Below are 15,064 nucleotides of genomic sequence, written 5' to 3'. Positions count from 1 at the left end.
AAAAAGCCACTCCACAAGCATCAGAAGAAATTACTCCATCAGCCTGTATTAACACAAGTTTTATGCTATTTTCTACACACTGTTCCTAAAATGCCACCTTTCTCCTACTGATAAAATATCAATGCTGCTACAAAGGACTTCAGATAAAATTAGGTACTTCATACTAATTCTCTGCCATCAGTATTTCAATTAAACCAAGGCACTTGAATGCTAGAACTCATCCCAACCATTTAAATTATATATCCCCCTTTCAGACTTTGAATAGAAATGATTAACAAGTAATTTATGTGTTGGGAAAAAATTAAATATTTTGTATTGAGGAATGAGAGTTTATATGCTTTTTATAACCCTGTATATTAATGAATCATTCCTTTCCAAATGGATCTGAGTCACAGAACAGAGCTATAATAAATTTTAACTCAGTTATGGTTTCATTTTTTGCAGAAGTTACAGACAATTATGAGACACCTCAGTATTGCTGATGTGTAGAGTCACCTAAACAGAGCCCTGCCCACCCAGGTATTGGATCTCACAGAATATTCTGAGTTGGAAGGGACCCTCAAAGATCATTGAGTCCAACTCCTGGCCCTGCACAGGACACCCCAAGAGTCACACCATGTTCCTGAGAGCACTGTCCAAATGCTTCTTGAGCTCTGTCAGGCTTTGTGCCATGACCACTTCTCTGGGGAGCTGTTCCAGTGCCCAACGACCCTTGGGGTGAAGAACCTTTTCCTGATATCCGACCTAAACCTCTCCTGACACAACTTCAGGCCATTTCCTCAGTCCTGTCACTGTAAGAGAAGAGATCAGTGTCTGCCCCTCCTCTTCCCACGATGAAGTTGTAGACTGCAATGAGGTCTCCCCTCAGTTTCCTCCTCTCCAGGCTGAACAGACCAAGTGACCTCAGCTGCTCCCTATATGGTTTCCCCTCCAGAGCCTTGACCATCCTTGTGTCTCTCCTTTGGACACTCACTAACAGCTTAATGGTTTTTTTATATTGTGGCACCCAGACCTGCCCCCAGCACTGGAGGGGAGCTGCCCCAGAGCAGAGGAGAGCAGAGTGGGACAATCCCCTCCCCTGCCCGGCTGGCGATGCTGTGCCTGATGCCCCCCAGGGCACACTTGGCCCTCCTGGCTGCCAGGGCACTGCTGGCTCATATTCAGCTTGCCATGGACCAGGACCTGCAGGGCCCTTTCTGCAGCGCTGCTCTCCAGCCTCTCGTTCCCCAGTGTGTATGTACATCCAGGGTTGCCCCATCTCAGATGCAGAATCCAGCCCTTGCTCTTGTTGAACATCATATCAATATGGTACATATTCATATCAATATGAACATCATATCATGTTGGTGATTATCTCAAAAAAAAACCGGTGGTTAAAACTGAACACGCTGATATTCCAAGGCAACAGCTGTAAGAAAAGAGTTTTAAGTATTAGTCCTCACTGTAACTTTCATCTCTGCTTTTAAGCCTCTGCAGGTTTTGGTACTCAATATTTTGGGAGTTTTCCAGTTTGAAGCCTTAAAACTTTTGGGGACTCTTTTCTGAATTCTCAAATAAAGGTGGCAGCAGCAACCCCTTCCTCTTCAGAAGTATGTGGAGAAGCAGTAAAAATCCCAGCAGCCCAGCTACTTAGCAACATGAGTCACAGAGAACATTGTCTGCACCAATTCCACTTTAAATACAGAGTTCACTTAAAGGTCTTTATCCAGTTATTCAAAGCCAACTTGAACTTTGTACTTACTCAGGAGATAACTTCACCCTCTGTAACCACAGCCAATGAGAAGCATTTAACACTGTCTGATAGTAAAGACAGCCCATCAGTTGTGTCCAGAAAAAAAGTTTCTTGGGAACTAGACATTGATAAAGAATTGTTGCCCTCAAAAGCCCCAGAATTAATACTTTATATGAAGGGGTGTATTTCTTTCACAAATCTATGCTTGGTATTAGTGTGGTCTTCACATATGTACCAACATTGACTCTATAATGCACCCAAGGTAAAACAGGAAAAATAAACTTTTTTTCTTCCCTAGGGGGGAGGATGTGGAATGGAATTTCTTCTGTCTAGAAGAAAATGATGCTGACATTATCCTTTCATGCATGCACTCTCTTGATGTTGCAAGGTGCTTCCATAAAAAGGAGCAAAACAGAAGCAAAATTTCTGTTCTTTTTTACTGAGGCATTAGAGTCACAGTTATGCATCCATATTTCACTCCACTTACTAGATGCTCAGATTTGTAATAATAACAAGAAAGGAAGCTCCACATGGTGCAAGTAACTCATTGTGTCTTATATTACACAGAAAGGTCTCTTTGGAAAAATTACACAACAAAATGTTTAGTTTTTTTATTGTGTTTACTATGAATTATCACTGTCTAGAACCCATTTGAAAAAAATTATGAAAAAGAAAAAAAGACTGCTAAGTAAATATTTTCCTTCTTCATAGCCACAGACAAAAGACAGTATGTTTCCTCTTTAATACACTTTTTCCATTGTTATCAGACTAAGCTAAATCTTCTAATTTTTTAATTCTTATCAACAATTTCCTTACAGCACGTTCATTAGGAACACGTATGACTGTTTGAAGCAGTCTGGATTACAGCTTCTACCACCGAATCTCAATGTTCCATGAATGGAGGGCAATAGCTCAGTCACAACATATCTGAAGTGAAGGCAAGTAGCCTAAGGAAACACAGGGAGGGGAGGTAGTGAATGAATTTAATACACGTGGCACTGCATAATAAAGCATCATCCTAAGAATCCTCAGAGGAAGAACATTCCCAGGATTAAAAATTAAGTATTGAATTTGAAATAAAGAGGAAAAACAAGTTGCACAGATTTTAGCCTAATTTAATACTGACAGCTGCCTTCAGCTTAACTAATTTCCTGCAGATAAAAGTTCTACATATTACAAATATCAAGTAGACAAGCTTTTAAATTTCTTTCAAGACATTATAGATTAATGCTTTATTTATACATGTAAATGAACAGATTCACATCTGCACCTGCTGAAAACCTCCCTCCCCCCAAAACAAACAAACAAATTATAAATGATAATTTAAATTATTAGAGGACCAATGAGAGTTGGAAATCCATGTAACCATCCTAATATGAAGATGTTGGTAAAATGGTATTTGTTATTCTACTATCAGTTAGTTCCACAGCCTTTTACTCATGTATTTTATCCTTATCACCTTATCTACAGTAATTGCACTTTGGATTTGTGACACATTTCTGTGTTTTATTACGTATAATAAAAGTCAGACCGTAATCATCTGATGATTAGAAAGAACAGCTGCAACCACTACTAAGATGAACAGCTAGAGCCACTCTATGCACAGGGAGAGAGCAAGTTTGACACATGCTACCAACAGAAGAAAGATTCTTTTCTTTTCCTTTCCTATTGCAGCCTTCCATTGTAATGCTCCAATGTACAACCAACTCACATCATCAGACTTGTCTTTAAGGGCAACTGTAGCATCCATGTTCTTCCTGGAAGAAAGCTAAATGTGTGTCTTCCTGTCACAGAGGAGTTCATCATAAAGCTGTTATCACTTCATGTTCTTATCGACAGAAAGCAACAAATTCAAACAACAAGCAACAGCTGAGCAAAAATCAGTTTTTGGTCAAGAAGAGTTATGGCAGCTCCCTGGCAATAGGAGCTGTCTGGCACAGAAGTCTAATGGTTTTATGATTAAAACAGGATTTAGGGGCTAGCATCATGAAAATAATGACCTGTCATATCAGCTACCATATCAACAGCAGAAAAACTCCATTTTTATTTCATCAGAAAGGGCAGGCGTACACAATCCAAATCCTCAATGCCTCTGTTTGCTAGAAATTCACTGCCACTTCTAGCATGTAAACAGTGCTGCACAAAGCACCCAGGAGCTACATAATTCTCCTTTTTGTTTGGTTGGTTTGCGGGGGGATTTTTTTTGTTGCAACATTTTTCTTTTTCAAGTCACAACTGAAATCAAACAAAGTGTATGAAACTGAAACTACTGCAATATTGCAGAGATTTATATATCCCTACTGCCAACCAAATAACCTAAATCTCTTCTAGAAATGTGCATGGATCTATTTGTCAAATAAAGTCAAATTTGTGTTCATTTTGGAAAGGACACAGTGGGATTCTTAAAATTTGTCCATAGGAAGGATCAAGCGCAAATGAAGTTGAACTATTGTTAAAAAAAAAAAAAAAAAAAATTACTGTCTTTAAAGGAATGCAAACATGATCTGCATGAATTTCAAGTACATCACCATTGTAAAACAAAGATTAAAATCACCTGGTGAAATACAGGCAAAATACCAGAATTTTATTCTGAAAAACCTATAATTTAAACTGACCCAGCAATCATGCTTCAGACTGTTGCGAATTAGCACAACACGCACGTTAATGCTATTACAGGTGAGGCTGAGTCAGGAGGGCCGGCCTTAAACACAGAATTTGTTGTGATGCAAATTTGCTATATTAGTAAATACTGTAAGTTGAACGGCAAGTAAGAATAAAAGAAAGCCATGCAGGATCACTTTGATTTGCATTTGGGAAAATATTTGAAGTAGAGGCTAGACTGGTACCTGCAATATATCTGTAAAATGTGATATTTGGTCTATATGAAAATACTTCACTGAACAGCTTGAAATTTCAGGGCCGACTTTGAAGATATCCGAATGTGGAGGTCAGCGAGATACAGGAAAAAACTTGCCATAGCTTCAGGATACATCCATGACATTTTTTAGTCACCACTATCATTGTACAACTGGGTATGTTCGAGTTTTATTTTACTCCAAAGTATGAGCAATATTTGAATTACTACAAGATTTAAAAATGGCTAATTATCTTAAGCTGATGTACTCCAGCATATTCTCTCATTGGCCCTATGAGCTGACACTGCAGGGCACCACAGTCTACAGTGATGATGGAGAAAGCTCTGGCATTACCCAGAATGAGCGGCTTAAGAAACAGGTGGAGGAACTGAAAACTCTGACAATGACCACGGAAGATAACCTGTGAGGCTGTCTCATACACTACAGAAGGGAGACAATGATTTCCTGATACTGTGCACTGTTGCATAGAAAGTCTAATGTTCCCTGGATGCAGTTTTTACCTAGTTTCAGTCATATGTCAGAACTAAAGGTATAGAATTATAATAGATTAAACTTCATGTGATAGTTCATTCTCTCTTTTGTCATATAAACTTGCTTTTGGAGAAATTGTTGAACAGTCTACAGCAACAATACTGATTTGTGTGTTTCAAGATGGCAGAAACACAGTGAAGTAATAAATACTGTCGGATCTAGTCAATAAAAAAACCCTTAATTTTTCTACAGAGAGTACTGGAAGAAGTATACATAATTTTATTAGTAACTCTAGGAGGTAAGAAATGCAAGACATAACTCATAAAGAGATATTACTCTGGTAACTGGTAACCTACTTGACCTGTGTAGAATTATTTTACATATTTAATCTCTCTATGTTTTACTTATCTCCTCAACTTGTTATTTATTTATACTCCCTTCACATCAAACAAGGTGCAATTTCTCTTCCTTCGCTGAACTTGTTACTGAGATTAAAGTTCAGAGGAATCCTAGCTATGCTTTTTATTTTGGTTAAAATCAAAAATATAAATCTTTTTCAGAGAGAACTATAACTCTCTTTTTATTCTTCCCAGCTGAAAAGCCCAGTATTTTCTCGGTAGGACACATATCAGGAATTGCATTCATACAACTTCCTGGTATCCCTGCACAAATACGAGCACGATAAGATTACAACTGAGTGAAGATTGAGTGATTTATTACTATTTTTTGTCAATACTTTTGTATTTTGCACATTGTTTACTTAAAATAAATGTACTCCAATTAAAATAAAATTCTAGTTATAATATTATAAAATATTTTAACTTATCTTACTTCTCTTTTTGCAAGTGGACGCATGAGTCACCCTACCTGGATTTTCTGTCACTTGCCACATCACTCTGCCATATGCACAGAAAAGAAAAAGGAAGCTAAGTTTTCACTTAAAGAATTATTGCACAAAGGGAGTACACCCATTCAAGCAAACATATATTTATAGTAGTTAGTCTAATACTGACATGGCCTTGGTAATTACTCCCTTTAGAATTATGAAAGGAAGATGTTTATCCATCCGTTATAAACACCTTCTCCCAAATTAAGGACAAGTGTAAAAATAACCTCTAAAAGTTCAAATTTGTCATAAAAAGTTGATACAAGATGTAAAACCAATGGAATATCAGTTAATTAGAAAAACTGAAAGCAAGAATCAAGTCAAATGTGTATATGAGGTACAAAAAAATAAAGCTCAAACCAGAAAAACAAACAAAAAATTACTTTGAAGCAAAAATCTTGTGTGAAGTACCTCTCTGCGAAAGCATTAAAGGAGAATATGCCATTTAAATGACATATTTTATCTGCTACTTAATTTACCAAAGAGTCCAGACAATGTACCACTATTCACACATCAGGATTTTTTATGATGTGTTGCTGCGATAACAGACAGATACAGGATACAAGAGTTTAGGATCTCTCCTCTTTCACCCTCCCACAGGAAATATACATGTCAGTCCTACTGCCTCGCAAAACACCCAAAACATTATCAACCACATGGCTTGGTTCAGAACTACATTCACGCTGATGCCTCTCATGTCACGATTGTTTCTGTCCCAAATTACAAAGCCTTCAACAGAGAATCAGGGAAGAAAACAGAGATTCCACCAGTCCTACAGAAACCTTTGCCAGTGACTGAGCAAGCAGATACTTACTTAAGTCAGGGAAAAACCAGTACCAATAAAGAATGTCAATTAGCACAGTACTTTAAGTGCTGTTTTTCACAGACAACTTGACAATTTAAGGCCACTGAAATATTGTAGAGTAGCATGTGGGTTTGTCTTGAACAGGGATGTAGTACCTCATGTCATGACCTGAATTCTGCTTCAGGTAACTTACTCACCAAAATTTTCTCTGTAAAAATTAGACATTCATAATTCTAACATTGTGTCAAGAATATTTTCCCAGATGTCAAAACTTTTACTTGAGAGGGAGATTAAATATACCATATTTTTGTGTTGTAGTATGTCTATGGCCTAGCTACTGAATGCAGAAGTAAAAATGGGAGCACCCCAGAGCTTTCAAGCATGAAAACCTCCTCTGGCACTATAAAAAAACCCCATAAACCAACACTTTAAAAGATGCATTTTATAAATAAATTAATGTGCAAGTGTCAATTTTTGCAAAACTCAAGCAATATATTTTTTTTCATACCCCAACACCTCCTTTCAGAATCTCCTAAGTGAAAGTAACTTACTTGCAAATGTCATCTTCTGGGTCCTCAAGCCCAAATCTTTCATCAAAAGTAAGCTGTATCCATACGTTTTCATCAAGTGCTACTAATCTCCACACTAGCACAGTGTTGCGTGGGTACGTGTGTGGAAACTTGGGGCTGTGAATACTTCCATTAGTAGTCACAGTTATTATCTTCTCATGGTGAGGATCCTGCACACCTACAGCAAGGACAGAAAACAGAGGTATCAATACTCATTCCTTCTGCTCTTCCTGAAGTGTTTGTATAAGTATGCACAGATAGAGACACTTTTGTTTTGTTTTCTTCATCTTGCAAGAATTTCTCCTTGAAAAATCCATACAGTAACAACACAAGAGTCGCAAGTATTACTTTGCTGGCAAAAAGTTATTCAAACCCAACTTTCAACTGCTCTTTAGAAAGCAGAACCGAAGTTCAAGTGGAAATAAGAGAAATGTGACTGCAAAGTCCCGACTACAAGACTGGACTTCTCAAGTCCACCAGCCCAAGGGCTACATCATGCAGCCTGCTGACAGCTTCAGTTCTTTATTACTGGAGATTGCAGAGATCTCACAAGGCTACAGGGAGAGGTCTGCTCAGATCTACAACAAAAGGGATGATTCGAATTTGTCTTTTGCTAGTGGAGACTGTTTGATATTTATTTGGTCCAGTTTGATGACTGCCCCCTTCCTGAGGACTGTATCAGAGCAAAGTTGTCCCTACAGAGGACTGAAAGTGGGACATGCTTGAGGAAATTTGGGCAAGTCACCAAGCATAAGAAATAGGCCATTTACAGACAAGCCTCAATCAAGGGCACTCCTCAAAATTGTTCAAAACATTGTTAGATTAAATACATGTAAAATTAAATGAATGTTTCACAACATGTCAGGAAATTAAGTCAAAAGAAATAAGGCAACTATGTTTGATTTTTAAAGCCCACAGTAACAATGAAACTACTGAAAAAACCTCTACAGGTTATGGATTTGTAACTGTGAGGAGTTAACCAAAAGAAAAGGACTCTGGTGAGCAGCAGCCATGCCTTTCAGAGTCCCAAGAATTATCTTCACAGTAACTCAAGAAACCTCATTCTCTAAAGCATCCAATATTCACAAGAATGCATATTCAGCTGCTGGGATCAGCTCATATTGGGTATTTGGCAGTAAAAAAAAAAAAAAGGTATTGACCTAATCTTAATACATTTTAACATTGTGACATATGACGATGAGATTGCTAAACAATGAAAATTTATTTCCATAAGCATATCAAATGAAAACCATCTCTTTTTTGCTATAGCACATGACTTTTATCATTTTCATCTTTTTCTAAAACCTGTATATGGTCAGATTGATATTTCACTCTATTAAATTATAATATTTTATAGGAATTCCTATAGTAAATTATAGGAATTCTCAATGGAACCTATTAATAACTTTTGTAACAAAATAAGGTTGTACTTTTGTACTGGAGAGTTAACTTTACTTTCTTTCCAGCTATTCATTGGTTTTTTTCCAGTTATATGTTTTACCTTATTTTTCTGACTTTTTTTTTTATAACCAGCATTATGATAAACATTCATTTGAAGTTATAAAAGACATACATACTTCAGTCTACTATGAAAATACATAGTGCAATTCTGCCTTATTATAGCCACATATAAATCTGGATAGCTAAATGAATGCAGTGCAAGAAAAGAAGGCCACAGAGACTGCGTTGCTATTTTAAAAGAATTAATCTATACTTAAATATAATTTAAAGCCTGACAAACTTTTGCTTTCTATTCTTCTGGACTTGTGCCTTCTACTTGTGGTATGAAAATGGTAAATTTTCTTTTGAGTAGAATGTCTTCCTATAAAAAACTAATGGAGTGTGGTCCTGCCAGTACCCACACACACTTGCAAAGGACTGACTGCAGTAAGAGAGGACAGCACGCAGTAATAATAAAAATAGGCACAAAACCAGAATTCCTAATTTAGATACTTCATTGGGTTTTTGTTAGCTGAGTCACAAACATTTTTCTATAATGTACAGTCTGTCAGCTGAGAGCTGCATGCTAAACACAGGAGCTAACAATAATAAAAATTACTTTCCCAGAGATTAGTGCACCAGAGTGCTATTTCCAAAGTATTCAAAGGACCACCATTTGAGATAAACATGTCAAAGTGTGGTATCTGATGACACTACGCTTAGTGGTACATTTTGTCTTTAAAAGCACAAACAGGATTACAAACCATGATATATTTCCCAACATATTAAAAGGTGTTTTCTTTTGCATCATCAGGGCACTGATAACAACAGCACTGCAAGTAAGGACTGTAAATAGTCTAGGCATACCAAATGAGAAGTCAATAAAAAGGGGAAAAGGAATGAAGAGATATCTACTAATTTAGTGAACTGCATCTCCAGTACCTTCAAGCTCCTCCGTTTGCAATGGAAAAATATCTATTTACTTTACACACAACAGCGTTACATGAACATATCCAATTCCCACACACACCACTTGCTCCATTTCAAATATTTGCTTTTGCACAGTGGAATTTCTTCTCTTACAAAAGAATTACTTTGTATGACTACAAAGGCAAGTAATTGCTGTCACCGGAGAATGAAGGTTGTTATTTCTCTTTAGATAAGCTGCAATATCCTTTTTTTATCTGGTCTACATAAATTGTACCAGTGTACCTCAAAAATGCTAGCCTTTTTCTACTGAGTTCATGGATGGTCTGAAAATTTCTTTGAGTAGACTGCATGAAAAGCACAGCTACCTGTGCATGGCTAAGAGGAAACTATAGTTTCTGTTCTTTGTGGAACGACTTTGCAATTCCTGGCTTTATTTTAGGTATAAGTCAGTCCAAGTTACACTAAAAAGGCAGTAACAAGCTCACTCAGATTTACAGCAGTCAGCTGTAGAACTCCAAAGCTGTATTTATAGCTGCTGTGGTCTGCCTGCCTTTCTAAGAACAACCATCCACCCCACCCTCACCCTGATCTCCCTCCACTGTCAAAAAAATAAAAAAAAGGAAAAAATAGAAAAAAAATTACTGTACAAACAGCATTGTATAAATCTGAAGCATCAGTTTAGGTGAGGATTGAGGTAGACAAGGCACCATCTCAGCCAGGAGACAACAATACCACACTGGGAAAATGGGGAGGGCCAAAACAACATATTTGCATCTTCAGTAAAAAGCTTCAGCAGACGATGAGCAACTAAGATCATCTTCAGGGGAAAGTCCTGGAAATGAGTCAAACTAGACAGGAAAAATCCCTGAGTTGACCCAGAGATATGACACGGTTACACTTATTAGGAAAGGACAGCACACACTTAACATAGCCTGAAGTTGAAGAATGAGTCACCACAGTCGTCTTTGATGTGGTACAAGATGCTATCACCAGATTTATACATCTATCAATGCAGAAAGTCTGCCCCTGAAAATTACAAGATTCCAGGCATTCTGAAAGCACGGCAGTGCCTAACCCTTCCACCAATGTAGTTATGCAGATGAAAAACCAGAGTATCACCAAACAGATCAGCAGATGCCACTGTAAACTGAAATTAAACCCACCCACTAGACAAGCTCATTCCTGTCTACTTCAAAGTAAGTCTCTTCCCCCATGGGCACAACACATTTCACAAAGATCAGTGCTGACACTTTTTAAATATAGCAAATACCTCCTTCTTTGTACATTGTAATCTCTACATTTTAGCAAGGGTCATGGTTAAAACTCAGACAAATTGCATGCAGTTCAGGAGAAGAGGAACTCTAGAAGAAGAGTGGAGCACCATGGGTGGAATAATGACCTCAGCACTGATTCACTTAAAAGGTAACAGAGTACTGGTAAAATTAATTTCTAAATCCTTTTGCTACAACTACACTTATTTCACAACAGGACAACAGTACTGCTAATCACACAGTCTTAATATATATTATTCGGTTGATTTAATCTGATAGACCTAAATTATGAAAAAAACCTTTTAGGCCTTCAGAAAGAACATTAGCTCATGCGTGGCTATCACTGCTTAAAAACAATAAAGCCAAATTCAAACATAAAAAAAGTCTTAACTCCAAATATTTACCAATAAACATTAGAAATTTTTCAGGTATACAGCAATGTTGCAGTTTGTGAATTTTCTGTTCTAAAACTGAGAAACAAAAGTTGCCAGTAACTCATTGGTCATTACCATAGAACTTCAGAGGGAAGAAGGGTTTTTGAATTAATTGAAAGGATTTCCGGACAGCAATCCCGTGTAATTTTTACAACATACCCATCTGTACAAAAACTGAGACTTTGTAGAAGGAATTCTTTGAAATGTAACATAACATGCTATTTCTTCCTCTTTCACCAGACTTTCAAGAAGCAGTACACCTGCTTTGAAAAGTAGTAACTCAAGGTATACAGGACCTTCTGTCCTGTCTCTGATTCAGTTGCCTCCAGGCACTTCTTAGCTATTATCTGAATACAACAGCCAAAAGAAATTTAACTCTTTTGCCAGGCACAAAAGAAAAACTGGCAAATCATCTGTTATTGGCAGAAAATTGAAGACAAATACCTCTGTTCTATATTGTTTGCATATAAAATGGCTATCAGAGCAAAGTCACTCAAAGTCATACAAATGCTGCTGTGCAGAGACCTCTGAGACCTCCGAGACCTCCAGTCCCAGCTCCTGCTTAGGTTACAGTTCCCACTCACACCAGAGCAGCACATTCATTGGAGGGTTGGCATTTTCTAGACAATGCTCAAAGCCCCTCACAGATGGAAACTCCACAGCACCTTGGGATAACTTGTTCCATTGCTGCACTACCTCTCTAGGTTAGATGTTTTTCCTAATGTCCAATTTGATCCTCTCAAGCAGCAATTTTTAGCCAAGATTTTTCTGTTGGTTTTGAGGAGGTTTTTGTGCGGGTTTTTCTGTTTTTTCTGGGGGATGGGGGGTGGGGTTTGGTTTGTGTTGGGTTTGTTCTTTGGCTTTTTTGATGGGTTTTTTTTCAGGATTTGTTCTGGTGTTACACTCTGTACCTTCTCCCAGGAACAGTTTAACTTGTCCACCCCTTGCAACTGCTCTTCAGGCAATTGGGGGCCTGCTATGCCTGCCTCACAGCCTTCCCTTCCTCCGACAAAGCAAGCCCAGACTCCTCACTGTCCACTCACCACCTGCCACCAACTAGCTGAGCCTTCAAGCCTGGCCATCCAGCCAGTTTTCAACCTATCCAAGCAAGCACTCTATTCTTCCAAACATTGTGCCTCAAGCAGCACAAGAAATGTTTTTGAAGCACACATTGTTTGCTTTCATCATCAACTTTTCCAGTACTAAGAAAAAGAAAACTTAATACCGACTTGCTGTATCTCATAAGAGAGCTTCCCTAAGCAGTACAGTCTGTGGCTTTTCTGGGATACACTTCTTGAGACAGATCTTCCGTGGATTTCTCCATTTTCACTTGCTTCTATGATACAGCTACCTATTTTAAGTCTTGACATGATTCTTCAGGTATTAGTAAGAAATTAGAGATGAGCACTACCCATAGTACACACACACACAATATACATGTGATCTGTCAACTATCACAGCATCATAAATGCAACCTCTAACTAGAAAGATGACAATTTGCACATTTACTAAAATTGGAAAATGTAACAAGTACAATTTATAAAGTATTGCATGGATATAAAGTAACAAACTAGAAATGTGTAAGAGAAAGATTACATTTTGTTTACATTACTCCTCCCTCTGACACGTACTTAACTCACACACTTGGAAAGGCATGTGAAAAAATTCTAGTTCACACAACTCAAGATGACTGTATGGAAGAACTGTATTTTTTTTTTTAAATCCTACAATTTAACCTATTCCTTTTTTCTTCAGTTACTATTTTGAGATCAAATTTGTACTGTTACCTTAGGCACTGAATATCATACACTATTTGACTGCTGGCTAAAGGTCTTTCTGCCTTTCACATTTTGTTAAGAACTGAACACAGATGAAGTGAGCAGAGAAGAAAAAGCTTTCTAATTGATCTTCAGGAACCCTCAGTTTTGGCAGCTGGCCCAACAGGGAAGGACAAAAGGAAGAAAGCGAGGACAGAGGGGTGGAGGGGGAAAAGACATAAATGGGCAACAGAGCACGGAACTGCAGTAACAGATTTAATAAAGTTTCAGAAGAGCTATGTGACTTAATGTCCTGCAAAAGATAATAATGACTAATCAGAAAGTAACAAACCTTTTTTGATTCAAAATCACATCAAGAAACAGAAATGAATTTCTACTTTTACTTTACAAGCTTATACTATATAACCTTAAAGTATTCTGCCAGCACTTTGCCTAGTACTCTGGCTTCTGCTCAAAGAAGAGAATGGCAATTAAACAGGGGTGGCTTTTTGGTGGTTTTTTTTTGGCTGGTTGGTTGGTAGGTTGGTTGGCTGACTGCTGTTGGTTTTTTTTTTCCTGTATAGTAGATCTTCTTCCATTAAAAGTAACCTCTACTGAGATCTGTTTTCAGACCAAATTCTTTCGGAACGCAGTCTTGGTCCTGAACTTCTCAATATCTTTTAAAACTAGATAAATACTACATTTTAGCCAAGATAAAGAATTCCTTTTGCTAAATGTTAGATGAGGTAACTTTTTGCTGTTATCACATGCTTAAAGATCTAATTATTGTAGAGTGTTTCAATAAGCTTTTATTCCAATGTCCACAGGTAAAGCCTTGGCTACACTGGAACTGATATTAAAGCCCCTGCTGACTTGACTACGAAAGGAATTTCAACTATACTAAATACATAAACCTGCTAGAATTATGGTATAATAGACTGATAATAATATGATCTGCTTTATTCATCCTGAAATAAACAGCATTATTACTACATTGCATATTCATAAGACAAATACATATTCTGGTCATTCAAAAACTAACAAAGAACTCTGCGATACAGCAATTAGCAGTTAAAGTTATTACAGCAACATACTTCTTTTCTCTTATGGATAAAATAAATACCAAGCTTGTCCTTTTGATATTTATTGCGCATTTTTCCTTGTCTCAGTGGTTTTTTCCTAGAAAAATTATTATTCAGTAAGTAACTATCATATAATATACAGTCTCTAGTCAAGGATTTCTCCCTCTCTCTGCCCTCTAGCTTGAGTGACCAGCGTCATCTCGAACAGAAAAGGCATCACTTAAGTAAAGAAAATTCTGGCCTCTTTCCACAACCAATATTATTAACATATTTATCAAATTAATCCAGGATTATGATTTTGTTTCTGGAGGTGCAGACATAAGCAGGAAAAGATATCAAATGTCCATCAGAAAGTGTTTTAGAAGTTTTAAAGGCACTATATTATAGTTAATTCCATTCCCATTTTTCTTCACTTTGAATGATTTACAATTGATTTATATTTGCAGTATGGTCTCTGAATGTCAAAGAAGTACCTGGAGTGTGATGACAAAAACAAAACCATAACAAAATAGAGGGAGAAAGAGTGGAAAGGAGAAAGGAAAATGAAAACATAGTGAAAACCGTCATTCTGAGTAGATCACTCCCCCTACCATTACAAGGACTGGCAGATAGCAAACAGCTGCATGATCAATAGTATCCAGGGCAGACAACAAATGTAATCAGCCTAAATACCTGGCCTTCACTCATCAGCACGAGCTCTTTGTGACTTCCTCATCTTCCTACAAGACCACTCTTAATATTTTTCTTTTCTGCTATCTTCCAGAGCATCAGTATGCTACGTAACATTTTTTATGTTTTCTGTTTCCTATTT

The 15,064-nt window shown here is 37.4% G+C and overlaps 1 protein-coding gene across 2 annotated transcripts in view; it reads right to left on the bottom strand.

Annotated features, from left to right (window-relative positions):
- PDGFC (platelet derived growth factor C) overlaps positions 1-15,064 on the bottom strand; it is a 123,459-nt gene that overhangs the window by 44,254 nt on the left and 64,141 nt on the right. For both annotated transcript variants that reach the window (XM_039551517.1, XM_039551518.1), the window contains one exon: positions 7,322-7,517. In XM_039551517.1, the coding sequence (XP_039407451.1) occupies positions 7,322-7,517 (196 nt within the window). The remainder of the gene's footprint in view (positions 1-7,321; positions 7,518-15,064) is intronic.

The sequence above is a fragment of the Corvus cornix genome, chromosome 4 (assembly GCF_000738735.6).
Source record: "Corvus cornix cornix isolate S_Up_H32 chromosome 4, ASM73873v5, whole genome shotgun sequence".
NCBI classification, from domain to species: domain Eukaryota; kingdom Metazoa; phylum Chordata; class Aves; order Passeriformes; family Corvidae; genus Corvus; species Corvus cornix.
The sequence above is the reverse complement of the archived record's forward strand: the minus strand, read 5'-3'. Positions and strand labels throughout refer to the sequence as shown.